At 40.1% G+C, this 26141-nt stretch overlaps 1 protein-coding gene across 1 annotated transcript in view; it reads left to right on the forward strand.

Moving 5' to 3' along the window:
- Nucleotides 1-25795, forward strand: part of ddb1 (damage-specific DNA binding protein 1) — a 43089-nt gene extending 17294 nt beyond the window's left edge. The window contains exons 10-27 of the mRNA XM_086026058.1: nucleotides 426-528; nucleotides 2403-2478; nucleotides 2563-2671; nucleotides 4158-4336; nucleotides 5391-5554; nucleotides 6514-6621; nucleotides 7011-7218; nucleotides 7391-7486; nucleotides 7799-7910; nucleotides 10589-10712; nucleotides 15660-15824; nucleotides 16321-16415; nucleotides 19578-19748; nucleotides 20681-20790; nucleotides 21333-21502; nucleotides 22719-22821; nucleotides 23457-23580; nucleotides 25246-25795. Of these exons, the coding sequence (XP_085882184.1) occupies nucleotides 426-528; nucleotides 2403-2478; nucleotides 2563-2671; nucleotides 4158-4336; nucleotides 5391-5554; nucleotides 6514-6621; nucleotides 7011-7218; nucleotides 7391-7486; nucleotides 7799-7910; nucleotides 10589-10712; nucleotides 15660-15824; nucleotides 16321-16415; nucleotides 19578-19748; nucleotides 20681-20790; nucleotides 21333-21502; nucleotides 22719-22821; nucleotides 23457-23580; nucleotides 25246-25329 (2301 nt within the window). The 3' untranslated portion in view covers nucleotides 25330-25795. The remainder of the gene's footprint in view (nucleotides 1-425; nucleotides 529-2402; nucleotides 2479-2562; nucleotides 2672-4157; nucleotides 4337-5390; nucleotides 5555-6513; nucleotides 6622-7010; nucleotides 7219-7390; nucleotides 7487-7798; nucleotides 7911-10588; nucleotides 10713-15659; nucleotides 15825-16320; nucleotides 16416-19577; nucleotides 19749-20680; nucleotides 20791-21332; nucleotides 21503-22718; nucleotides 22822-23456; nucleotides 23581-25245) is intronic.
- Nucleotides 25796-26141: the final 346 nt, after the last annotated feature.

Here is a 26141-nt window from a genome sequence, read left to right on the forward strand (position 1 = left end):
CATACAAAAGCGATGCAGGTCGCATTTGAAAAAATCTGAACTGAGCCATTCAGACTGTCATAAAAAAATCAGATACATATGGGCAAAAAAATCTGATCTGGGTCGTATTTGCCTGCGGTGTGAACCTAGGGTTAAGTTGAAATTGCATACGTTGCATTTCCACTGGTGGTGAAGTTACTGGGTTTCGGGTATATCTTACTACCTATTGTGTGTTCATGTTCAACTTTCTGATGCAATGATGGAGAAAAGGAGTTCTTTACTTCATGTGTATAAAGGGATTCTGCTCCAGTGACATAAGAGGAATAGGTACAAAAAGTGATAACCAACTTATATTATCTGTTACTGTTTTCCTGCTGCTTGTAGCATCTCAATGCCTTTCATATCAAAGCTCATGTTTATTTTATGTTTGCATTTGCTGCCTTCAGCTAGTTACATGCTCAGGTGCATTCAAGGAAGGCTCTCTTCGGATCATCCGCAATGGCATTGGGATTCATGAGCATGCCAGCATTGACCTGCCGGGAATCAAAGGTTTGTGTGTTTCGTCACCTCCATCTCAAGCCTTGACTTTATTGAGGCCTTAATCTTGCCCTTACCTGGCAGGAGCTGCACAGCACTGTGGGTCCCCTTGCCAAAACACCAGCTGGTGCCTATCTAAACTCTGTTATCTGAGTGTTAACAGATGGCTCTGTTGTCATGGATCTTGGCTTTGTATCATCAAAATACCAGAAAAATTGCCATTTGAAAAAACAGCAAGCTTTACCATTGTTTTAATAGTTAATTTCCTGATTGGTGCTGGATGAAGGTTGGGTGACTAATAAGTTAATGACATTTGACCTCTCATCTAAAAACCCATTTTTAGCTTATCTTAAAAATGTATTACTAGCTTATTTGCTACAATGGAGGCGATGATTATTTGCTTTTTAGGAGCCATGGTAGGATAGTGTTCAGATGTGATAGCTGTCTTAACGCCTAACATTCTCCCAGTAGTTTCAAGCAGGGAGGGAAGCAGTGACAATACGTGACTGTTCAACCTGAGGTAAATGTTCACATTGAGGTAAATACAATTATGTCATGAACAAGCAAATAACAAGAGTCCAAATCTATATCATAGGCAAAATTGACTTTATCTACTGAAAATACTGTGCATCCCTATTTAGAGGTCACATCTGTCATTGTTTCATCACCAAGAATCAAGATCCTTGTATGCTATCAAAAATGCCCCCGGCCACCACGCCATTGTGCCTCTTTTATTGAACCAATGATCATGTAATGCTTTCCAGTTAGTTCTTTTTAGCTTTGAGGGCGCTATTTATTAGCTTTTATGTGAGGCCGTCTTTCAGATGTCCCTTTTGTGCAGTGTCTGCCTCGCTGCCTTTATGCTAGTGGACCAACATATTGTATGTATACCATGAAGTGGTTATGTCAGAAGTGTTCAAATTGTTGCTTAAGGTTATCCGGAAATGGATCTCGGGAAAGCTGCACCACCTCCTTGGTTCAGTGATGGTTATTTCCACTTGATGTACTCTCTGGGCTTTTTCACAGCTCTATAATGTAATCATGTGTTGGTGTTTTGTCTTTTCTTGTACAGCACATTACGTAGTGTACAGTGTCCCCTCAGTTTTCGTGGATGATACATTCCAAGCCCCCCAAAAGGTTGACCTTTTTATTTTTTTATCTAATTTTTTACAGGATTAAAACCTCTATAAAGCCATTATGACCCACTCCCCCGAAACACCCACACAGTTGGCACCAATCTAAACACTTTTTACAGTTAATAAAATGTGAAATAAATACCGAGCAGCTGATTGTCGGTGGCGAGCTGTGTAATTTTCATGGTGTCATTTTTTGTCAAATTTCTCCTAAAAAAAATCAAATCTACTTTTTTTTTTTTTTGACTGTTCCGACTAATAAAAAGAAAACTTGCCAAGATAGTGAGGTAAAACTGCAATGCATTAAGTTATGGTCACAAATGAAAATACAAGTGAATCCGCAATAACCGAACCACAAAATAGTGAGGGAACACTGCAATTACTTACATGCCATTTGTCAATTTGTCTGTCATGTGTTAATGATAGCAGACTTTTATGTTAGTCCCAGGGAATTAGGTTCTTTGTCAGGTCATTGACGTGACTTAAATGAGCCACATAGACCAGTTAAGGTCTGCTTGCACTTGTAAAGTTTCAGATGTTTATTGATCAGTTTTGCCCTAAAAGTCTTGACTGCTGCCTCAGGATGAGACAGTTATTCACTTAACTAATCAATGGCACTCTGAGAGGGATTTGCAATGTTCGTCTTAAAATGTGAACCTTGGAAAAAACTGAAAATTCATGGGACACCTGCTGGAGTCTGTACTTCTCTCATTAGTATGTTGATAAAGCTAGTAATGTTTAATTGCCTTCCAGGTTTGTGGCCGCTCCGCTCAGAGGCAGGAAGAGAGACGGATGACATGCTGGTGCTGTCTTTCGTAGGTCAAACGCGGTGAGCGATTGCACCAGACCATGTCAGATACATACAGTGTCAATTGAATGCCTTTTCACATCTTAATTGTATGTTTTCTCTTAGCGTGCTAATGCTGAGTGGCGAGGAGGTTGAGGAGACAGAACTTCCGGGCTTTGTGGACAATCAGCAGACATTTTACTGCGGCAACGTGGCGCACCAGCAGCTCATTCAGGTTGGTATCCACGCAGGCTCACACGTAAAGTGCGTGTACCTGACATCTGCCCATTACACCAGATTATGTGCCCTGTTTGGCTAAAATCGGCCCTTTTTTTATTTTGAAGCCTTCTTTCCTACAGTTTTCTGATGCCGAAATGTCTAATATTTTAAATTTAAAGTTGAAGAAATGGATTTATTCAACAGAAGAGCTGCCAACTTTTCGGATTGTCTGTATTTTGTTACAGAAATCTGAACCTCTCTGTTTTCCACTCTGCGTATTGGGTAATGGTTGTGGCACGCTATTTTACGAAGCCTCCGCTACTTATGAGCTGCGGCTGGGTAGCTAACGTGGCTAAACATGATGCGAAGGCAAAAGTTTGCATTTCATCCAGTGTCTACATAACATACGTTACTAATCGCCGTCTCCATAGCAGCGAAAAAGCTACACTTCTGTAGGTAGCATTACAACAAAGGGAAGACTGGGAGAAAGCCATGCAAATTGCTAAGCTATCGAAACACTTACACAAAAAAAAATCTGATTTTTTTTTTTTTTTTTTCTTCAAAAAATCCGAATTGAGCATTCAGACCTGCGGTGTGAGCCAAGCTATATACTCACTCAGATATTTTTTTAAATGACAGACTGCAGAACTAGACTATGCCCAAACTCGACTGCGCACTGATGAATGAGGAAATGAAATTGGGTGTGTGGCCCTGAAAGAGGGCGGAGACAGAGAGAAACTCGAGGTTCATTGAGATAAACCTGATCCCGACCAGGTTAGGTTCAGAGAGTATGTTTTTGCGGCAGCTGACCGAGAGTTACCCCTCTTTCTCTGGTTAGAGTTACCTCCCTTTTTGAAACGGAAAAGTCAGTTTCCCGCATTTCAGGGTTAGCGGACTCCCTAATAGAATAGAATAGTAGATATTCCATGTGATTGGAATCGGTATCGGCCAATCCCACTCATGTATGATTGGTGTCATAAAACCTGATCGGAACATCCCTAATACCCTTATATTATCACATACTGCATACACAACAAATTGATGGATGACTAGTTTTGAAATCAGAAGCCAGTAAATAGTTTAGCTATTTTTCAATGTATTTTAAACACATGATTTGCCTTTGCTGGCCACACAAAATCATGTCGTGGGCCAGATCTGGCCCCCCGGGCCTTGCGTTTCACATGTGCACCTTTGAGACTCAAGTCCGAACTTTGATTTCAGTGCAAAATACTTAAGGAGTTTCCCTTTCTTGCATGAAGACTTGAGTGTTTTTCTTTTTAAAAAAGTGGGTAGAAGGATTAGAAAAAACAACATTAATTGTGAGATTGTGGAAAAAGCTATTAAGAATAAATCTTTCCAGGCAGAAGCAATCCTGGCATACCACCAAATGTAAACAATGAAGTTTTCTTTGAAGCAGCTTCATGTTCTATCACCCTAACCCCTTCTGTCGCTTGCCACAGGTGCTGTGCAGAATAATATTTTAAACTCTTGTGTACTTGCAGATCACGTCCGGCTCTGTTCGCTTGGTGCTTCAGGACAGCAAAGCGTTAGTGAGCGAATGGAAGGAGCCACAGGGCAGGAACATCAGTGTGGCTGCTTGCAACCACACTCAGGTGGTGCTTGCTGTAGGCCGTGCCCTTTACTATCTCCAGATCCTAGCTGGAGAGCTCAAACAGATTAGGTAGGACAATTTCACATACAGTGGTACCTCTACTTATGAAATTAATTGGTTCTGGAAGACATTTCTTAAGTAGAAGATTTTGAGACGCGGTTTCAATGTAAATGTGCCCTAATCCGTTCCAAGCCCCCCAATATTCAGACATAAATGTTTTATAAAGCATAAAAATGCATGAAAACATGTAACCAATACATGTTACAATTAGATTATTGCACAATAAATCAGAGTTGTGCATAATGTGAAAAAACAAAGGATAGAGTAAGGAATAAAAATGATGGTCGTTTACCTTTGAATTGCTGTCCTCATCGCTTCTTGCCCTCCTTGGTTCATGTTCTCTCTCAGAAGTGGTTTTTGCCTGGCGTTTTGTAAAGAACTGATTTAATAACGTGGCGGCTGTTGATACATTACGGTCATATTCTTTGGCGAGATCAACCAAACACATCCCCCTTTCATACTTTTCTATTATCTCTTGCTTTGTTTGTGTGGACAAAAAAACGATTTTCTCCCTTTTTTCTTTTCCTCCTTTCTAATTCACGTAAAACTATCGGAACACCTCATGGCCCGAGGGGCGAATGACGAGGACGCTGCATAGACATATCTATCACTTATATATCTATTTACCTGTCTATCTGCACACATAGACACATACGGTAGAGGTCCCTCTTAGCCAATGGGATGCCAGGAAGATGCTAGGCTAGCCAATGGCAGAGCAGCTATGAGTATGTTGCGTTCAGGAAACTCCGGAGCTGCGAGTATCAGCCCATACTTTTACCTTTCGTATCCTGAAATTTCTTTCGTAACTAGAGGCAATATTTTCCAGTTGAGGCGTTTCGTAACTTGAAAATTTTGTATGAAGAGACATTCGTAAGTAGAGGTCCAACTGTACCGGTACGTAATTCCTGGTGGTGTTTCGACAGTTGTATTTGCCACTCTGCAATACCTCACTTTGAATACCACATACGACAACAAGTTGGACTTTGCAAACTTTGCTATGCTATGTCCACATTGACACCATTCACAATCACAATACGGGCATCAACCTCTTTGTCTTCTTCAGCAACACAGATATGGAACATGAGGTGGCTTGCCTTGACATCACCCCACTTGGGGAAGGTGGTGGCGAATCACCACTCTGCGCTGTGGGACTGTGGACTGACATCTCGGCTCGTGTGCTGAAACTGCCCTGCTTCACTGCCCTCCACAAGGAAATGCTGGGTGGAGGTGAGGGGGGCAAAGTGAGCAAAGGGTGGCTAGCTGCACCGGCAGGAAAACAGAAAAGCTCTTTCTGGCTTCTTGGAGAGTACTCTTAACTTTTAGGGTGCCAAGTGAAGTTTAATGCCTTAATGGACTTAACAAATCCACAAAAGTGAAATTTCCTTACAGCTCACGCACTCTCAGAGGCAAGACAAAAACGTCTCTAAAACCTTCACATAAGTAAAACCACAGAGGCGAGGGAAATTGCTTTGTGACAAACAGCACACTGAATATAGGCCAAGAGCAGTTTGGCACCTCATTTGGCATTTTATGTGATGGACCTTCTTTGGACATAAAAATTCAAGTACAAGTCAAAGAATAATACCCTGCAATCCACATTTATGAACCACTGGAGGGTGGCAGTGATTTTTCTCTATAGAGGCCCAAGGGTTATACCAGTAATTCTACATTTAGTGCATCATTTAAAGATTTGAGAGATAATTAACATTTGCTATATTTTAAAGGAGACAGCGTATTTGGTTAAATCTATGAAAAAGTCATCACTCTGGAGACCGAATCCCTTTATTGTGAATAGGACTCTTCTTTCCAATTAATGTTTCTTCCATGATGAATATCTCGTAATTACACAGCAGCACACAATATTTCCAGTGTTTGTGTGTATGTGTGTGTTAATAGTTGAGCAATTATTAAAATCATTCCACAAAACAGATAAAAGATTGATCTTTTGTTTTCTAATTATTTGGAGGCATCCCAGCAGCAGTGTAATGTTATATTTCCCCAGAGTTTCCATCTTAATTTTGTTAGTTAAACATTTAGTTTCTTTAAGTGTATTTTTGCCTCCTGACTGATAACTGTCATTGATTTTCAAGTCTAGACAATTTGCCACCATTTCTCTGTGGTGTTGATCAATGAACCCATTACTTCTTATAACACGAAACATTGTATTTTATTATGATCATTCTTAGAGATCATCCCTCGCTCCATCCTAATGACCACTTTTGAAGGCAGCTACTACCTACTGTGTGCCCTCGGTGACGGCGCGCTCTTCTACTTTGGTCTGGATCTGCAGACAGGTATGTCCTTTTCGTGGCGCCAGTCCAAAAGCAACAGACCAAAACATATTTGAAAATCAATCTAGTGTGAGACTAAGTGATGCAGCAGCAGCATTCGTACACGATATGTATATATATTTTTTGGGTTTTTTTTGAATGATGAAATCTACCAAGTCTTGTGTCAAAAAAGCTAGGTCATGGTTCTTGCAACAGGATAATGACCCAGAACACACAGCGAAAGTGAAAAGCAACAGCTCTTGTTTGTTGTAATGTAACATGTTATGTGTGACATGACTGCAAACGTTTCTTCCCGCAAAAGGTGCAGTATTTGATAAATGTTTCAACGGCCTGTGGAGCTGAAGTCCACTTTTAAAACTAAAGATGACTTGGTGTATTTCTTCTGCTTGTAGGCGCCCTGAGTGAGCGCAAGAAGGTCACCCTGGGCACACAGCCCACGGTGCTGAGGACCTTCCGATCCCTGTCCACCTCCAATGTCTTCGCCTGCTCTGACCGGCCCACTGTCATTTATTCTTCCAATCACAAGCTGGTCTTTTCGAACGTCAACCTTAAGGAGGTCAACTATATGTGCCCACTCAACTCAGAAGGCTATCCTGACAGGTCAGCATTTAAAAGAACTGCAGATATTCTGAACCCACAAGCTTCCCAAGTGTATTCTTGACAGATTCCGACATTGTAAACTTTAACTTCAGACAAAACCATAAACTTTCAGAAATGTCATGTGCACTTTAATAAAACAATATTCTTTCACCAAATCTGCACGTGGTTACAGTCTGGCTTTGGCTAACAACAGCACTCTGACCATTGGTACCATTGACGAGATTCAGAAACTTCACATCCGGACTGTTCCTCTCTACGAATCACCCAGGTCAGTTTTTATCCCAGAATTAAAATTTTGATGGCCATCAACGTTTTTTTTTCTTATTTTTCTTCTTTGTTGCACATCTGCTGCAGTACCTTTTTCCTCACTCTTTTGATGACAGAATTACTCAGTGAATTGTAAAAATTGTTATTCTCCGTTGACAATCGTTAAATTTAAGACCGCAGGTTCTTACATTGTGACTGCCTTGTTTTGTTGCTATTTTGCAATTCCCGCACTCCCTCCCACCTTGTTTACTGGCTTCCTGCCATAGCTCTTTGTGTGTTCTTTCACCTCTTTCTTCTTTTCTTTGCACCCCAGGCGGATCTGTTACCAGGAGGTTTCACAGTGTTTTGGGGTTCTATCCAGCCGGGTGGAGATTCAGGATGTGACCGGCACCACCTCTGCTGTCCGACCTAGTGCAAGCACCCAGGTACTGTATCTTGCGTTATGTTGGGATAATAAGCACCCATGGGCCTACTGCACAGCCTTTCTGACCATGAGCACTATTTACTGTATCACAGGAGACCGAGAGCTTGTTAGGGCTAGCTGAACATGGTACCTGAAATTGTGTGCTCACTACTCTATCTCAAGATAAAACATGTATTATTTTTGTATGTTTGCTATTTAGGTTTAATTACTTTTGAATAAGTCCCCTAAGTCAGTCAGTTGACATGGGAAATGTAACATTTGTAGTTATGACAGATCTTTACTGATTCATACATTTGATGGTTTTGCGGTTATGAATTTGAACTAGGATTTCAAAGGATGGGAAAATTATGTAACTGAGCAGTTCCAAGCTTTTGATCTCTCCTTTCTTCATGTGCCAGTTTCAAAACTCAAAAGCCCAGTTAAGGGCAAAATAAACACAGTTTTACCTTCATGTAAAATGATCTGAATCTAAAAAGCGTACTTTTTTCACTGAAATCTCTTCTACGCCATGCTGTGGCTTTGACATGTATAAATATGGCCATCCAATTATTTTTAGTCTTGTCTCTTTCCTCAATCTTTTCCAGCACTGTAGTTTAGAGCTTGGGGTAGCACTTTTTAATTGTTCTCGACACCAAAATTGACCTAAATAATATTGTATTGAATAATTCGAATCAAAAGTTCAATTATGTTATGCCTGTTTCAGTTGCACATAAAAAAAAGTAACTACAGGTAATTGAGAATTTAAGAAAGCCTTTTTTTCCCCTTTTAATTATCTATATACTACACGTCAATGTGTCTTTAAATTACATGACACACCTGTTGTCATGTTTACTTCAGAATTGGTTGCACGAGTTTACATTTATTTTGGAATCTACCTAATCTATGCAATCAAACGTGTATATATACAAGCTTAAATATATACATATTGAACATATCCCACTAATATTTGATCCCATATTCCTTAGTGAGGCTTCATCTCTATCAGACACTTTAGATGGCTATCAACAAGCCTCTGGAATCATTTTAGCTTGGTATTTGAGCACTATTCTGACCAGAATTAGTAGAGTTGCTCTGAGCTTGTTGGTTTCCTGGTACGGACCCAGCTTTTAAGCATAATCCGCAATTGTCCGGTGGGGATGAGGTCAGCGCTTTTTGGAAAGCCATTCCAGAAGTTGTGCTTTTTTACCTGCTTTATCAGTTTCAATATCTGCAGTGATGTATGTTTAGAATCATTGTCCTGCTGGAATACCACAATTGCCCCCTGGGGATGAAGTGCAATTTTCTGTCCAAATTTCCACTAGCTACCTGTTGGTTTGAGGTGAATTAGAAGAATTTTGAGGTAGTACTCCTCTTATTATTTCATCAGCACTTGATGCTAACCACTATGCTTGACAGTTGGTACCGCAGGCTTAGTCTTGAAAGACTCACCTTGACTCCTTCAAACATACTTCTTTTTCAGCGTTGCCGAATACGTATTCATATGGGCGCACATACACTTTTTATTGTTGTTGATTTTAGTTCCCCATCCCGTTTTGAGAGCGAACTTGGTAGGCGACACTACTCAACATTTTTTTTCCTCCATCCCATTTGCGTCAAAGTGCATGCGTGAGACCCACGTAGCTGGTACCTCGCTTGCCGTGTTCGGACAAGCCCTTTATCATACGCTCAACAGCGTGCCCAAATTTGGAAGTGCTGATGTGGTGGCTGACCAGAAGTAAATAGTGATGCTTTTGCCACTAATTTACAAAATGTATATTTCATTGATCCAAAAGAAAACCCAGTCTTTGCTCATTTTAAAAAGGAAAATCAAAACGAGACGAGATGAATCTTTCAGTCTTAATATGGTAAATGCACTTTATTTATCAAAGCTTCCTCCATTGTCCTCATGCCGCCAAAATAGCAGTAAATTGCTTGCCGGTCCCGCTCCTATTGGAAACACTTTCTGACGTCACGACAGTGCCGCCGTCGAGTAGAATTTGTTTCAGTTTGAGGGGATTTGCCGGTGTGGCAGATGTTTCATTCTGTGGTGCCACCCCTCACCACATACACAATGAATGCAGTTGACAACGGCGCACTACAACTTCAGGGCGAAAAGGGCTTTAAGGGCCACATGAAACCGACAAAGAACAGCATGTGCTGTGCTGAGCAATATCAATCACTCTGGCTGGAGGCGGGCACCAAATTAGCTGGACGTGGCCGCCTCGCAATTTTTGAACGCCGGAAAAACCCTTGTTAATGCTTAACACACCGGTATTATTAAAAAGGAATTCGTAAATGTTTGAGTTTAAAAAAGTACATTTGAAATGACGTCTTTTAAAATAAATGTGCAAGTATTGAATCACTCTATAGTCCTTTCAGCCCTATTTACTGTCACAAGATGTTGTTTTCACCCTGTCAGGAATCAAAGCCAACCCTGTGGTACACCTCTGTCTTGTATGAATTTACATTTGCTACCAGGGTGCGCAACTTGTAGGGACAAATCATTGCCAAAGCCTTTTGCACAGTGACCACAAAGAGCTTTACCTGATTTGAATGCTGCGCATCTGCTTCCACAGATGGTGCCAACTCTCCTATGGAGCTTTTGCAGACAGAGATGTGAATTACTGTAGAGACCTTATTATTATTCTCTTTGTATTAATTTCAGTACCAGTCCTATCTCATCAATCTGCATACTTCCAGGCCCTCTCCAGCAGCGTGAGCTCTAGTAAGCTCTTCCCCAGCAGCACTTCTCCCCATGAGACATCTTTTGGCGACGAGGTAGAAGTTCACAGTCTGCTAGTCGTGGATCAGCACACCTTTGAAGGTAGGCCAGCCAGATGTACTTTCCTTTTTTGATCTCAGTGTTGACACCTTCATATGGCGCCCCCGCTCCGATGGTGAAATAATGCGTAGTGCCTAGAGAATGCATAACTATTAGGTTTATCTGTCAATCCACCATGTATTTTCCTCAGCCTGGATTTGACTACTATTATTGGTTCATACATATTAAAACAGGTGCATCAACAAATTTGCATTTACTTGCTTCAAGGTTGACTTTATCCTTAACCTGCATGTGATTTCTTATGTTATACTATATTAAACACACGAGCAACATTGCATTATAGCTCAATGCTGGAGTGGGGTAGTATAATTGGGTAACCGAACATTTTGGCTTCATCTGCTTAAACTTCACTATTTCCAATGTGAACCCAGTTAAAGGTTATATAGCGAACCCAGTTAAAGGTTATATAGCGTTTGCTCTGTTTTGTTTTGCAATGCAGATTTCGATACACCCCACCTAACTTTACAAGACCCAGGACTTCACAAACATGAATAAATTTGTGCATATATTATGTAAATAATTGAGTGGGTCATCAGTTTGCGTCCAAATGTAAATCCAATTCATCAACGTAGGGCTGAATGAATTTGAAAAATAATCTATTTTTTTAGTAGATTTTTTCCCCCTTCCTTAATATTGCGATTTAATGTGATTTTTATTTCCTCATCCCATGTAATTTTTTAATACACAATTAATACATCTGTATTACAATAATGAATGTCAGATTTATTATATAATATCCATTGTTTTGGTCTTAAATATTACTTATGCTAAAATAAAGGCAAATGAACCTTGAATTAATATGAAAGGCAGTTCATTTGTCTACTTTAATTACTTTCTAACTTACTGGGCACTTTGATTTGCAATTTTCACTGCTTTCACTGCGACAACTTCACAAAATTCTACTACACAAGTGTGGCAAGAACATAAATTACATGACAACAATAATGCAACCAAATCTATGGCTTTATCACTGAACTTTTCATGTTTCATAAGACAATGACTTCTTAAGCACTGAACTTAATTAGAATATAAACAAATAGAAAATACAAATACCAACCAACCAAGATAAAGGTTTTTTTTTTGTCCTCCCAAATTACAGCCTCAGCGATTTGAAAATTGAATTTTACTTAATTGCGATATCGATTTGAATTCAATTAATTGTTCAGCTCTTTTTTCAATCCATTCTCATCAGCCATGTGCATAGTCCCATAGCACTGGTTATTTGCCCTGTTGGCAAAAAAAAAACAACTGACAGATGTGAAAAGAAATGCAAGCTCATGCTTATTGTACAATAATTTACATTTAAACTATGATTGTACACTCACACTAACTCAAGTCATTTTAAAGAGCTGCTGATATCGGCCACTCGCTTAAACATACGCTTCTTAGAATGGCCAGCTGCATTATTGATATTGGTTTTGTCAAATATGTTTTATTGAATATATAATTCTTCTGCTTCTGGCACCCAAGGTATTTTTGCCCTGTGCAAAATACGCATTGAAAATAAAAGTTATCCTTACACAACAGGGGGAAATAAACCTGCTTCCACAATATGTATTTTATAGTTTTTCACATGCTTGAACCCACCAAGGTCGAAATAGGCGAATGGTATTGTCAGTATACAGTACAAATATTTAACAAATCCCCAAATGCTACTTGAGAGGACAAAGGCATGGCCAAAGTTTATTTTACTTTTCTATAGTCTTCTACAATGTTACTTGGGGGCTTTTATGTGAATGGCATGGTACTGATAGTATTGTTACATATACACTTTGCTATTAACTGTTGAATGTATATTCATAAAATTTCTCAATTTAATGCAAGCCATAGAGACAGATTTGGGGTTTTTTTTGTGGTCAATATGGGACAAATTCTTGACTGTGCCAGTGGTTAGTGCTTATGGCTGAACGATTATGGAAAATAATCTAATTGCGATTTTCCTTCCTAAAAATTGTAATTGCGATACAAGTTGCGTTTTTATTTTTTTTTCACGGTTTATAATGTATGTCTCATTTTTATTACAACATTATCTGTTATGTCTGTTGTGCATTGTAGAATACTAAGGTAAAAGCAAATGACGCATTGTATTTTGACGTCTTTAGTGTACAGCACTTTTGGTTGCATTTTATGTGTGAATAGTGCTATATAAATTTTGATTTGATTAATTACCATATTGGCCCGAATATAAGACGGCCCTGATTATAAGACGACCCCCTCTTTTTCAAGACTCAAGTTTGAAAAGAGTTTTTTTGAACACCAAATTAATTTTTATACAGAAAATAATTACAGTACATCTGAAACAAATGATTATAACAATATATTTGAGAGAAAAAGCATCTTATTTTGCCTCATTCAAATCTTAATATCTGAACATTTAAATATGTAAACTAAAGTGCAATCACATTTGTAAATGAATGGCTTCTGGTTTTTGAAATGTAAATAAACCAATCTATTGTGATCAAACAACAAAATTGCAATAACTGCATTAAGTGAAGTCTAACTGTAACTGTAGTCTTGAAACAAAACTGAATAAGGAAAAACATTGCAATAAAATAATGCAAACTGGTTTAACTTGAGAGTAGCTGAGATCTGTCATGACAGAACATTACTCTTCACAAACTATCTGCCTCGATGTGCGCACGTCATCCTCACGTGACAGGGGTGGGCCTGGGGAGTCAAGTTCAGCATTCGCTTCAATGAATGATATCTGGCGCCATCAAGCGTCGTGAATGGGTATAATGTCTAGACCCCGAATATAAAACAACCCCCGCTTTTTCAGCCTTATTTCAATGGAAAAAACACCGTCTTATGTTCTCGCCAATACGGTAATATGAAAGACAGTTTATACAACATAATGGACCACATACACGCAGCACTTCCGCGTTCAATGTTGTAAGGCGTTTCCGGTGCAGGGTCAACACTCTAACAGAGCGCGGTGGTCAGGTGATGTAACTCTAGCCCTAAATCTGTAACCGACTCAAAAAGAACAGGGACCGTTCCTTTGTTTAACACTAGGACCACCCGAATTCTAAAACTACTTAGAACTTCTAGAGCCGTCATTTTTCTTTGATGGGACAGTCTAAAATGTTTAATGTGCGTGTAAAAAAACTTTGTGGCTTAAACTACGATCGATCACCACCAAAATACTGTGGCGATTGCTTTGATGTTTTCAGAGATTATAGTGGACCTAAACGGAGGTATGTATGTGAATTTTGGTGCCAATTGGTCGTAGTTTTCTCACAGCAAGCCAAGTTGAGGATTTTGACGTGAAGGGTTTTAGGCTGTCCCATTTTGACGGCTTATGCTTTGGCAAAGACGTCATCGCCTAAAATGATTATTACTCGCCGTTTTAGTAGCTATTAAAGATATTTTATTTATTAGAGGCCTGTTCTGAGTACATTTGAATGTAAATTATGTACTTTAGTTCCTCCCGTGGGACCACCAGTTCATCAAGTCCTGTCATTCCCCCTCTGAGGCAGACGGGTGTGGGTGTTGCCTTAGCTCCTCTTCATTGGAGGGAGGCTGCTTCTCAATTATCTGTAGGCTCAGCCTTGTCAACATTTTGAAACAGATGTAATGCTTCCTTCTACTGTAAAACATTTTTTTATTGCTCATGGTGATTTCTCAAAAATCAATGCTGCCGCTGAAGAGTGGAATAAGGACTCAAGTATTTTAGTATTTTTTAATACAACAAAATGGCAGCATGAGAATAATATTTATACAGACACGGATAAAGTCAAAAGCCCAGGAACATTGTTAATCTATGCACACAGAGTAACAATAACATCAAAAGCGTGAGAACTGTCAAACTAAGGCTGTGGGAGTTATACCGTATTACCTGGACTATAAGCCGCTACTTTCTTCCTAGGTTTTGAACCATGCGGCTTGTAGAACGGTGCGGCTATTCTGTGGAATTTTCTTCTACCGCTAGGGGCGCTAGCGGCCTCAGTGCTCAGTCGCGGGTTTGCAAAAATGATTCGCGGAAAAAATAAAAATGAAAAATACGGCCATATTGCAGAAAGACGCATTGTTTCAAAGCGATGAGTTGACTTGGAGGCTCGGTACATACCCGTGGGCACTCACAAAAGGCGCATGATTGCTTCCCGGCGTGAGATTGACCAACGAGAGCACAAGTGGAAGTATCCCGTCAGCTGGTTGGCTGCGCATCATCACAGCCTCTCGCTAGTCTCGTCCACGCTAACAAACGAAAAGCACTTTTGAAGAACATTCTGTTCGGAAACTCATAACGTTATTGTGTCGTTCATGTAATCAGGGTCAAGCCGGATAAGGGGATAGTAAACAGTTGTTTTCATAAATTGTGAGCGGAGCGCTCAGCCTCCTAGCAAGCAAGACATGCTCAACACAAGGATGACGAAACATCGGCAAATGTTAAAGTGTTTGTTAATTTTAGCTTACGTTTGTCTTAAAACAGCTTAACTAGAATCCCGCGTTGCATTTTATCCAAAGGACCTTGTTGATGTTATTGTGCAAAGAGAAAGTTAATCCATGATTACCTCCGGCGACCGTGCTGCCCCTTCATTTTAAAAGAACAAGAACGACGAGGACAAGCGTTTAAAAGTGCATTACACCAGGACTGTACCTTTGGATAAAATGCACCACGGCATTCTAGTTAAGGTAAGTCAATTCTGTCGCCGACATGTCACGCAGCACTCTGCGTCGGTCACGAGACGCACTGCGGCAGTTGTTGCCTGCGCTGATGCCGGAGTATAAAGAAACACTTTTGGGTTCAAAACATGTTACAAGGCATGAATCAGATCCTACGACGATCCAGAATTTTGATTTCCATTTTTGTGTCTGTGACTTCCTCTGCACATGAAAGCAATTTGATGTTAGAACACGACATACATGTAAAAAAAAAATGTCATCATGGTGTTGTTCTAAAATATTTTTGTGGTGCATTTCCATCAGTGCTCCATGCCCATCAGTTTCTCCCAAGTGAGTATGCCCTCAGCATGGTGTCCTGCCGACTGGGAAAAGATCCATCCGTCTACTTCATTGTCGGCACGGCCATGGTCTACCCGGAGGAGGCTGAGCCCAAGCAGGGACGTATAATTGTCTTCCACTACACTGACGGTCAGTATAGGTTTTTCTCAAGTCTTTATTTCCCAAACACAAGCAAACTAACCTGAATGTTTTCCTCAACTATATGCAGTTTGTCTTTTCATCCATCCCATTTTTCTTTGCTTTTGTCATACTACAGCCGGTTTCATTTTCTTCTTATCCGTTTTGTCCGTTTTCTTCATTCAGGGACACTTTGTCCTACAATGCTCTTGTTCCGCTTTTCACTTAATCATTGCTTATCAATTCTTATCAGACGTGTTCCTAACCTCTGCAGCTTCCTCTCATTTCCTTTCATGCCACGTCCTTTCGAAGGTGTATTGCCTGCTTTGCACACTGCTGCATGACTGTGTGATTGTTTTTTTTTTTTTTATTGTAATATTTTTCAAGCACATCTTATGTCTTTGTTCTTTTAAGCACTGTTGATGCAGTTGAGCTCTGTCTCATTAAGATCTCATCTAGGTTTAAAATGAACAACACTTTAAATGTTGGCATACCCTTTTCCCTTTAGGAAAGCTACAAACAGTAGCAGAAAAGGAGGTGAAAGGAGCCGTCTACTCGATGGTTGAGTTCAACGGGAAACTCTTGGCCAGTATCAATAGCACGGTAATCACTGCTTCAGTATTTCAGATATTCAGCGCGTACGGAAAGTATTCATCCCCCTTGAAATTTTTCACTTTCTTTGTCATTGCAGCCATTTGCCAAAATCAAAATACAGGGAGTCCTCATTTTACGAACGACTTACGTTCCTACACTGGCGATGTAACCTGAATTTCGGCATATGTCGGACTTTACCTTTAACGTCGAAATTTACGTCAAAATACTTTAAAAAAACGAAAATACATATAAATACAAAACAATAAAAACATAAGATGCTGTACTTATTAAAGCATTACTGCTGAGAAGTGGATGGAGGAGGGCGAAAAAGGCAAAGATACTGCCGACGCGCACAGACACGATCGAGACACTCACTTGACAGAAAAAAAACTGAAATGTGGAATTTTTTGCAAATTTATGAAAAACAAAAACCCTGAAATATCATATGGTCATTAGTATTCACACCCTTTGCAGCGACCTTCTTCTCCTTTATTGGAGTCCAGCTGTTTTTAATTAAACTGATTAGACTTGATTAGGTGGAATTAAAACACTTGTTTAAAGAAGACCTTACAGCTCACATTGCATGTCAGAGAAAATGAGAATCATGAGGTCGAGGGAACTGCCCAAGGAGATCAGAGACAGAATTGTGGCAAGGCACAGATCTGGCCAAGGTTACAAAGGAATTTCTCCAGCACTCAAGATTCCTAAGAGCGCAGTCCTCAAATCCTCAAATGGAAGACGTTTGGGACCACCACAAGTCTTCCTCGACCTGGCTTTCCAGCCAAACTGAGCAATCGTGGGAGAAGAGCCTTGGTGAGAGATGTAAAAAAGAACCCAAAGATCACTGTATCTGAGCTCCAGAGATGGGAGAAAGTTTCACAAAGTCAACTATCACTGCAGCCCTCCACCCGTCGAGGCTGTATGGCAGAGTGGCCCAACGGAAGCCTCGTCAGCATTGAGTTTGCCGGAAAACACATGAAAGACTCCCAGACTATGAGAAAATGAGACCAAGATTGAACTTTTTGTGGACTTCCAGAGTGCTCGGGACTTCAGACTGGCTGAAGGTTCATCTTTCAACAGGACAATGATGTGAAGCACACAGCTAAAATAACAAAGGAGTGCCTTCAGAACAATTCCGTGACCATTCTTGACTGGCCCAGCCAGAGCCCTGACCTAAACCCGAATGAGCATCTCTGGTGAGACCTGAAAATGGCTGTCCACCAATGTTCACCTTCCAACCTGACAGAACTGTAGAGGATCTGCAAGGAAGAATAGCAGAGGATCCCCAAATCCAGGTGTGAACACGTTTTTGCATCATTGCCAAGAAGACCCATGGCTGTATTAGCTCGAAAGGGTGCTTCGACTCAATACTGAACACAGGGTCTGAATACTTCAGTATTTCAGTTTTTCTTTTTTTGAATAAATATGCAAAATTGTCTACATTGTTTCTTTCTGTCAAGATGGGGTGTTGAGTGTACATTCATGATAAACAAAATGAACTTTATTGATTTGGGCAAATGGCTACATTGACACAGAAAGTGAAACATTTCAAGGGGTCTGAAATACTTTCCCTACCCACTGTAATAATTTGTTGTAAAAGTGAAGGCAGCACTGCCTCTTCCACAAATATAGGGTTTGTCTGTTGCTTGAAAATTCATGCTGCACATTTTACCATGGACTGGTGTGCCATCTTGAAGAATAAGGGATTGCAGTTAGTTTAGCAAACAAACCACAATGTTTTTAACAACGCCCTTTCATGAAGCTGCATACCTGAAGACATTTTTTGCTGACCTTTTGAAAAACTTCATTACATCTTCATTTTTAAGAAAAATGCACACATTGGCATTCTTGTTGGTACCCCTTTGTTAATTAAATGAAAGGTAACTTGAATCTGAAGAAAGTAATTCACACTTTTCTAAAAGCCTGATCTAACTCCTATTGTACATCTGTGGAAGCAGCCGAAATATTCCATCTGGAGAAAGCACCCTTCTAACCCGAGACAACTGGAACCGTTTGCTCATGAAGTTAAGGGCCAAACTACCTGCTAAGGAGTGCAGAAGGCTCATTAAAAGTTACATTAACAATTAACTGCAGCGATTGCCTCAAAATTCTGTGAAACTAAATGTTAAGTTTAAAGATACCATCATTTTTGTCCAGGCTTTTTTCATTCATTTTCATTTTTTTAATCATTCTGTTAAACCACAATACAAAAGCAATGTCCGTTTTTCAGTGGTTGATTTTCATCATTATTTTTGTTAGATTCACGTTATTTCTGTGACCACTGTGAATTTTTCACTGTGAGAGTGGTACCAACACTTTTGTCCATGTGCGTAACAAACTCATTTGTGGCCTGGCCTTGTTCATAGTTCAGTGGCTGGATCCTTACCGCAATGAACATTTTTGCAAAACATAGACAGTGTTATGACAAATGGTTGCATAACTGTCGAACGAAATGTGAAATAATATATGTTGAAGGCATCTGTTATTGTATCCATCTGTTATTGATTGCGCTGTAAAACCACTGGCACAGTGTGAAAGAAACCACTGCAACACTACTTCCCTGTAATGCCACACTCATCCATGCTGAGCTATAGATAGACCAAAAGGATTGAAGCCATAAACGGAGCCTCATTTAAAGATCAGAAAAATCAAAAAGCCCTGGCTTGCCGAGTTTTGGAACTCTGAAGGCCTACCCACTGAACAAATAGTTAAAACATAATGGATGGATGGATAACTCACTGCACTGCTCCAGATACGACACTAAGCTAAAACATGCATTTCAATCAATTCACTGAACATACTGTATGTCATACCTAATTTATGACCCCTTCACAGATAGTTTCGAGGAATGCTATACATTTTCCACCCTGCCTGCTATTGCATTTATTGAATTGTGATTACAGGATGACGTTCCTGATACCACTTGTGGACTTCCGTATTCACCCTCAAAATAATGTGAAATGCTGAGGGCGATTCGCATTTACCTGGCTTTTTGATATGGATTCTCCTGACAAATCACACACTTGCGCTCACTGAGGTGCACCATATCCCCCCAAAAATAGCCTGCTCTTCTCGCAAATTCAGCCACTACATTAAGCACCAGTACAGCTAAATGATTTGAGCTCGTCCATTAACAAACATTCAATTGCTTAACTCGAGTGTGTGTTACAGGTCCGTCTATATGAGTGGACGGCCGAGAAAGAGCTTCGGACAGAGTGCAACCACTACAACAACATCATGGTCCTGTACCTGAAGACCAAAGGAGATTTCATTTTGGTGGGAGACCTAATGAGGTCTGTCTTGTTGCTGGCATACAAAGCCATGGAAGGAAACTTTGAGGAGGTACGGTTATGGTGCTATGGCACCGTCCACTTTCAAAAGGTTCAACGCTGTATTTATCTGAGTGTTATTTTTTTTTTGTTGGGCAGGCTAGTGCTTGTTAATTTGGGCAGTATAAATGGTGATATTTTTTTTGTATGTGTGTGAATTTTTTTTCCCTAGCAGAAACATTTCCAGAATCCCGAATATACATGTCCCTCCCAGCCTTTTGGCAAGCAACTCAAACTAAAATCAATTTGAGATGGAAAGATTTAAATAATTTACAAAGAGCCACACATGGAGCTCACACTGAAGGGCTAAGCTCAGTATAGTATAGATGCAAATAGAAACTGAAATTTAAAAAAATGCAATGCATTAACATGTCTCCAATTTCTCCAAATGATGCATTTGAGGTTATGCTTTGGAGACCTCAATACTGTGCTTGTATCAAATCTAATCTTGCGTACTGAATAAGACACAGCACTAGTTCGATTTCTTCTCCGTTATTTTTGTTGTTGTTCTTTCAAAACAAAGGGGAGGATATTGTCACGTTTTCATTTGGAAGAAAAAAGGTATCGAAAGTCCAACTGTTTTGTAACTCTTGAAAATGCAGTGCTAATCCATGCAAATCACTCTACAGTTGAAAGCTACACTCCAAACATGGCGTCAGAAAACACGTTAAAGCATTAAAGAATTTATTACAGCATAAATGAAACAGGGCGTCCAAAAGTTGTGTGCCTTCTTCGCGATCAACCAAATGCGGTTGTTCAGTATAGCACCGCAGATGCTTGCGGTTTCCCGCTTCACTGTTTGTGTCTTCAATAACTTTTAAAAAGGCAGTTAGAAAAAAATGCCTTGGGCTTGGAACGCCCTGCCATTGTAAACTGAGTTTAGCATGAGCACGTCGCTTGATGGCGTCTCCTTCGACAGATGCTCATGTCTCGCATGTTCCATAGATTGCTCGGGACTTCAACCCCAACTGGATGAGTGCAGTGGAAATCCTGGACGATGACAACTTCCTTGGGGCGGAGAACGCCTTTAATCTGTTTGTTTGCCAGAAGGACAGGTGAGAAGCCGAATGGGGGAGAGTAATCACACTTAATGTTTACCCGGTTTGTAACGTTATACGATTTGTTTGCATATTTCCACGGTTGTTCAACTGTTATTTTTGTTTAGTCTTACTGAGATATCCAAGTGAGAAGATTATATGCATGATGTGATTACTGTATGAAAAATCATCTGACTTGTGCCGCCGCTTGTTATCTACTTAATACTTCAGGTTGGGTCCTCTATCATATTGACCTTTATTTTTGTATCGCATATCTCTTGCTGAAGCTCCCTCTCGTACTTCTCACCTGGTTATCCATTTGCGCTGCTATTTTCTGACCTTTACAAAAGCCTCTCATATCACTGGTCCTCATGTTTTTCTTCAGCTTAATCAATCACCTTTACACACCTCAAGACAATATCCTTTATTGCCTTGACGTCTTTTTTTTTTTTTTTCTGTTCCTTTCATTGGAATTCCCAGGCAGTTTTTTTCCTTTGCCCCTTTTTGAACGTGTCTGCCCTGTAACGACCGAGATTCTGACAACGCCTTCTTTCTGCCAGCGCGGCCACCACGGACGAGGAGCGTCAGCACCTCCAGGAAGTGGGCCTCTTCCACCTTGGAGAATTTGTCAACGTCTTCTGCCACGGCTCGCTGGTGCTGCAGAACTTGGGAGAAAGTTCCACGCCCACCCAAGGCTCTGTTCTCTTTGGCACGGTCAATGGCATGATTGGTAGGCACAGCCACACAAATCTCAGTTGCATTCAACTTGGCATTTTTGCTTATGTTGACTAATTTTAAGGATGATTTGCGAGGTCTCATTTATCATCACATTGTCTCAAAAGAACCTCGAAACAAGGATAATTAAGAATTTGAAAACAACAATGTGGATTCGAGGCCTCCGGAGTTTTGGCTAACAGATTGTAAGATGAACCTTGAGACTTTTCACTATCTTGTTTCTCGTCCACGCCTTACGCCTCTGAGGAAGGTTTAACCGGAAATGAGAACCACCTCTGTACACTTGAGTAAAAATGCTGCCATTATGTTCACTGAAGAAAAATCACCCTGTTAGCCTTATCGTCGCTGGAAACGGTTGAGACTGTGATATATCTGATGTCTCTGGGAATGGGGCAAAGGACAACAAGTACACATACACGAAAGTAAAGTTGCTTAGTTTACTTTAGGAAAATAACAAATGATTGAGCTATTTTCAGTGTTCATTGTTTCATGTAGTGCTTTAGTAATTCACTTTGTTTGTTTGGCTCAGCCTCTATGATGCTTCTGATAATGACTGACGGACTATATTGTGTTTAAATAATATGAAATGTAAGCATAGTCCAGTGTTTTTGCGAGTATATTTCATGAGCAGGTTGCTAGTATGACTCTAAAGAAGCTTCTAGATTGGAAGAAAGCAACCTTGCGACGCTTCTCCACTTTAAGGCACTTAACGAGCTGAGCATATGACAAGTCAGTGCGGTGTGTGATGAGGATTATCTTCCAACTCAGGCCCACTCCCATCGTCTTTAAATATGTTTCAATGCAGATTATGTCCCCCAGTGTATCAGAATAATGCAGAAGTTAGTGAAGTTGTCTTTTCAACCCCACATACTGCGCACACTCAAAGCCTTGCAACTGTAAAATTTAACAGGAAATCACAATGAATTATTGAATGTTATGAAATAATGCTGCTTTTCACTCTACACAAAGTCGTTCTGGCATACAAGCATGAAACTTGCATTATGAGGAACGCCGTCCGTCTAATGATCCTTTCATTTATTCATCATATGAAGTGTTTGGAGTTCTATTACATGACCAGCCGTGACAAGGTTTTTCTCTCCGTAGATGAAAAGTCTTTTTATTGTTTGATACTTTGTCTCGGTGATACCTTTACTGACATGTTAGTCCTCTAAATACTGTTTGTTCTTTCCTCTCTGGCATTTGTGCGCTAGGACTGGTGACCTCCTTGTCCGAGGGATGGTACAGCCTTCTCCTGGACCTTCAGAACCGCCTCAACAAAGTCATCAAGAGTGTGGGCAAAATTGAGCACAGCTTATATCCTTTTTGCCATGTTCACATGCGTGCTTGCCATAGCCTCACACTTTCCTCAAGAAGTTGATTTGTGTTCGGTGTGGTATTGAAAGGCCTTGAATTTACATGATTTCTGTAATGTTAAAATTGTAAGCAGTTAAAATTGATATCTTGCGCCCTACCGCAAATCCACAATTGACATTCCCACCCCCAAAAAAGCATCTATAATTGCCTATAGATGCCATAGGATGGTGCCAAAGCACCACTTTTGTCCAAATGAAACACCTTTATTTATATGAACATAGTTAATTGGCAGCAGGATGCCACAAGACGCGCCAAAGCAATACAAGTATGGATGCTGAGCCCAAAAAGGTGAGCTCTTCAGGGAATATCGCAGAATAGGACCCACAAAAGAATGCGTGAATACGACAATTCACGAGTGCAGAATTCAAGCCAGGGCTTCACCTGGGTTGATCCCTAATTGTAGTTGTCATCCACCGACCACTTTCCTGAAAACTGTCACGCCTCTGAATTATTTGTCACAAAGGTTGATTTTAGTAAAGCTGAGGTCAAACAAGCTTTATTTATACCCTGTAAGAACCATCCTGAGGGAGAGCAGCTGCCTTGTATTGATGAATTACCCCTTGACATTGACGCACCTGGAGGTCCTTCCACACCGAGCGAAAGACGGATCAGGCCACAGGATTTATTGACGGCGATCTGATCGAGAGTTTCCTGGATCTAGGCAGAGCCAAGATGCAGGAGGTCGTCAGTACGCTACAGGTAGGCAAAATCATCTTCATCTCCAGGAAGGCATTTATTCAGACACCGACTTAACAAAATATTCTTTCTAAATATCTTTTGGAGAGGATAGGCATAATCGTATGAACGCTTTTCCCGGCCCAAATATTTAATTGGTTATAAAATATTGAAAGCAATAAATGGGGCAGTCATGTTGAAGAAGTTGTCGTCCTGTGTGTCCAATCAGATTGCTGTCATGTGACCACTGTACTGATTATGCCTGAGGGGAAATAGAATATTGCGTTGTATCCAATAGAGGAGGGAATTGAAGTGTAAATAATTGCTCTGTTTTGCTAACAATAATATCATGATACAGCGATTAAGGGATCATCAGCTTCTTAGGTAGTAAACATGACCAATCATACAGAAAATAAAGAAATTAAATACCATTTCGCTCATATTTTCAGTCTGATTAAATGCTAATGTGTAACATCTTTCATGAACACGCACAAGACAAATGAAAGTTATTGGAAGTTTTTAATACCACAAATGTAATCTACCTTTTCACTATTATCGCTGTACAGTGGTCAAGTTCCTTTTCAATGATTTAGAAAAAGAAAAAAAAAGTGGCTGTGTGCGGTTGATAAAGTGCACAATTCTAAGCCATTGCTTTTGACGATAGGAGCAAAGCACACACTGCTAGTTTAAAATCGAATCATGATGTTTAGCCTTTATATTTTCCACCGAAATCACCATATTTCAATTTAGGGACAGCGACTGTGTCAATACCTGCTGTTGTTGAATGCAACGCACTGCAATATCAGTATCTCGTCCCACACCAAGTATACAAGGGTTAGAGTCAGCCATTAGCTTTTTCTCTATAACATGAAGTGGGTTATATTTCCAATACAGTATTGGATTGTTTGAATCACATTGGCAGGACTGTGATTGCTGTAGTGGGTCTGTCTATTTCACACTCTCACACACACACACTCAGGCAATTATGTCACTTGCGGCATTATCGGAACATCAAGCGGTTACTAAACCAGTCCATTGCTTTCATGGAGATTTGAATTGGCGATGGTCTTGTATCCTTGACCTTTAACCTTTTCTTTACCACAATGCAGAAGAAATGCCTGATTTTAATTGGTTGATTTTCATAGAATTGTTTTTTTTATTCATTATTACTACTTTTGTCAGATTGCATTTTTTTCTGTGACCACTGTGGGTTTTTCCGTTTCATTTTGTCCATAGGCGGATATGTATTAACCTGCATAGTGCCCTCACCCCCTCCCCAGTGTCTTTCCTTGGCATTTCGTGCTCAATGATGGCATCTCTCAACATTTACATGTCACTGAGCAGATAGTGTTTGCCGCTGCCCTGTTGGCCTCATGTGTCCTCGCTGTGGCTCTGCTCTGTGCTGATTTAAAAAAAGAAAAAAAATAATCAATTTGCTTTCTCTTATTTTGGCCACACCTACTTGTGTATTTCGAATAGAAAACAGCTTTCTCCAAAGTAAAAAAAAAAAAAAAATTGTGATTTATTTCATATCATTTTGAAAGCAACAACGGATCAAAATTTTCAGCTAAAATCAATGCAGCGACGCTGTCTTGGCCTTGCGTGTGCTTATTTGTTTATGCCATAACCAGCGCCGGCGAGCTTTGTCTCACGTATGATGGCCCGTTGTTTGATGTGATTCAATTGCAGATCGATGACGGCAGCGGCATGAAGCGTGAAGCCACTGTGGATGAGGTCATTAAGATTGTCGAGGAGCTGACAAGGATCCACTAGCATTTCACGCCCCGCGGACACGGAAAGATGGTCCACTGGAGAAAAGAATTAGACAAGATGTGTTTGAGCCTTGCAGAATTGTAAATAATTATAAATAAGCAACGTGCGCATGTTTGTCAGGATTTTGAGTCCTTGAAGGTGCACCTGCATTGAACTCTTCATTAGAAAAGTTTCTCCTGGCCAAGCATTGCATCCAAAGGAGAGAAAAAATAAAGACCAAAAGAAATTATTGGTCTGAATGTGTGTGGCTGCGTCAGTCAGTGCGGAATAACGTGTGACTACAATACAATTTATCTCACTGGAAAAAAAAAAAAGGTCTTTTTAGCACATTTGTGACAGTTTCAGCAGGTTAGCAATTGTCGGGTTAATAAAGTCTGAACAACAACAAAAGGAAAGTGCTAGATTTATAGGTATTTTGTCTTTGTGATGTTTTCTTTGTTCTAATAAACATGGATTTAGAACTGTTTTCCATGTGTGTTTTGTGTTTACACTACGTTTTTGTAATCTAACCAAAACAATATTTTCCTTTCCCTTAAGTTATTATTAACCCTATAATGCTGCATATCCAGCCTTGCCTTAAATTTCTGTTAATGTGAACTTTATTTGTGATTGGGTTATCTTTTACTGGGAGTAATATTGAAAAGAAATTGTATAAAATACTGTTTCATGCATTTCACCCCCCCCCCCCCTGTCGGTTTAATGATTTGTATACTTTTTCAGTGCTCGTTGGTATATCCATTGACTTTTGTAAATGTAATTAGTTCATGTAAGGGCTCTGCTGAAAATTATTAGTCATTTAAAAATGGTGCAAA

Source organism: Filicampus tigris, chromosome 3 (genome assembly GCF_054856515.1).
Source record: "Filicampus tigris isolate MCC_2025a chromosome 3, RoL_Ftig_1.0, whole genome shotgun sequence".
Lineage (NCBI taxonomy): Eukaryota > Metazoa > Chordata > Actinopteri > Syngnathiformes > Syngnathidae > Filicampus > Filicampus tigris.